Source organism: Aplysia californica, unplaced genomic scaffold, assembly GCF_000002075.1.
Source record: "Aplysia californica isolate F4 #8 unplaced genomic scaffold, AplCal3.0 scaffold01256, whole genome shotgun sequence".
In the NCBI taxonomy this organism is placed as follows: Eukaryota; Metazoa; Mollusca; class Gastropoda; order Aplysiida; family Aplysiidae; genus Aplysia; species Aplysia californica.
In genome coordinates this window covers 82,490-83,840 of record NW_004798526.1, presented here as the reverse complement: position 1 = coordinate 83,840, position 1,351 = coordinate 82,490, and the positions used below count along the sequence as shown (strand labels likewise).

The 1,351-nt window shown below is 44.1% G+C and overlaps 1 protein-coding gene across 1 annotated transcript in view; it reads left to right on the top strand.

Moving 5' to 3' along the window:
* Nucleotides 1-1,351, top strand: part of LOC101864040 (bromodomain-containing protein 4B) — a gene marked incomplete in the record, with an annotated part of 13,273 nt that overhangs the window by 2,589 nt on the left and 9,333 nt on the right. The window contains 2 exon segments of the mRNA XM_013090396.2: nt 291-387; nt 1,172-1,351. Coding sequence (XP_012945850.1) covers nt 291-387; nt 1,172-1,351 — 277 coding nt within the window.

The window sequence follows — 1,351 nt, the reverse complement described above, 5'->3', positions numbered from 1 at the left end:
AGGAGGAGGAGGAGGAGGAGGAAGAGGAGGAGGAGGAGGAGATGGAGGAAGCGGGAGCTGAAGACGAGGAGCAAAAGCAGGACAAAAATGAGGAAAAGGAAAAGGAGGAGGAGGCGGAAGAGGAGAAGAAGCATGAAAAGACGGGGGAGGAAGAAGAGGATGAGGGAAAATGAGGAAGAGGAGGAAGAGGAGGAAGGGGAGGAAGGGGAGGGGGACGAAGAAGAAGAAAAAGAATATTGCAATTAATTTCTTCTGCTGCACGTGTCCCGTCTTGTGCCCCCCCCCCCCAGCGTACTGACAAACGCAGCGTGGTACATCGAGAAGCACATCAAGACTCCCGAACTGTTCCAGACTCAGGGCTCCACCAGCAAAGTCAACACACTCATCGTAAGTAGTAAGTTAAAATTACAAAGTTCTATCCGATATTGTTGGCCGTTTTGAGTTACTAATACCATGGTACATTTTGTATCAGATCAACGATTCTACGTCTACTCAAAGTATGTTCTCAGAATATTCTCTTGTATCAGATACGCGGTCCTTTGACATAATACTCACAACATTTTATGCGAATTTCCCCTGGTGAGCGTTTCTTTGACTTCAAATAATATTTGCAACTTTTTGTCGGAGTTTTCTATAGTTTCAGATGAGCGATTCTTTGACATCTACCCACATTATGTTCTCGGAATATTATCTAGTATCAGATGAGTAATTCTTTTATATTCACTCACATTTTGCTCACTGAATGTCCTCTAGTAACAGATGAGCAATTCTTTTATATTTACTCACATTGTGCTCACTGAATCATGTCCTCTAGTATCAGATGAGCAATTCTTTGACATCCACTCACATTCTGTTCACGGAATAATGTTCTATAGTGTCAGGCGAGCAACTCTACGTCCATCCACATAATGGTCTCGGAATATTCTCTAGAATTAGATGCGCGATTCTTTGATATTCACTCACAGTAGGTCTATGTTCCCGGAATATTAGCTAGTATCAGATGCGCGATTCTTTTCCATGATATATTCACATTATGTTCTGGGAATTTTATCTAGTATCAAATGAGCGATTCTTTGACATCAATTCCCATAATGGTCTCGGAATTTTCTCTAGTATCAGAAGAGCGATTCTTTGACATCTATTCACATTTTGTTCTCGGAATTTTCTCTAGTATCAGATGAGCGTGCCGCGGTTCACTCGAGTCCGGAACGCGAACGTGCATGACGTCATCGAGGTGGTGAAGACGTTCCTGGTCCGCCTGCCAGACCCGTTGCTCCCTGATGACGTATGTGACGCCATGATCGAGGCCTCGGAGTCGGACAACAACCACTGTGGCGCCATCCTCTCCAAG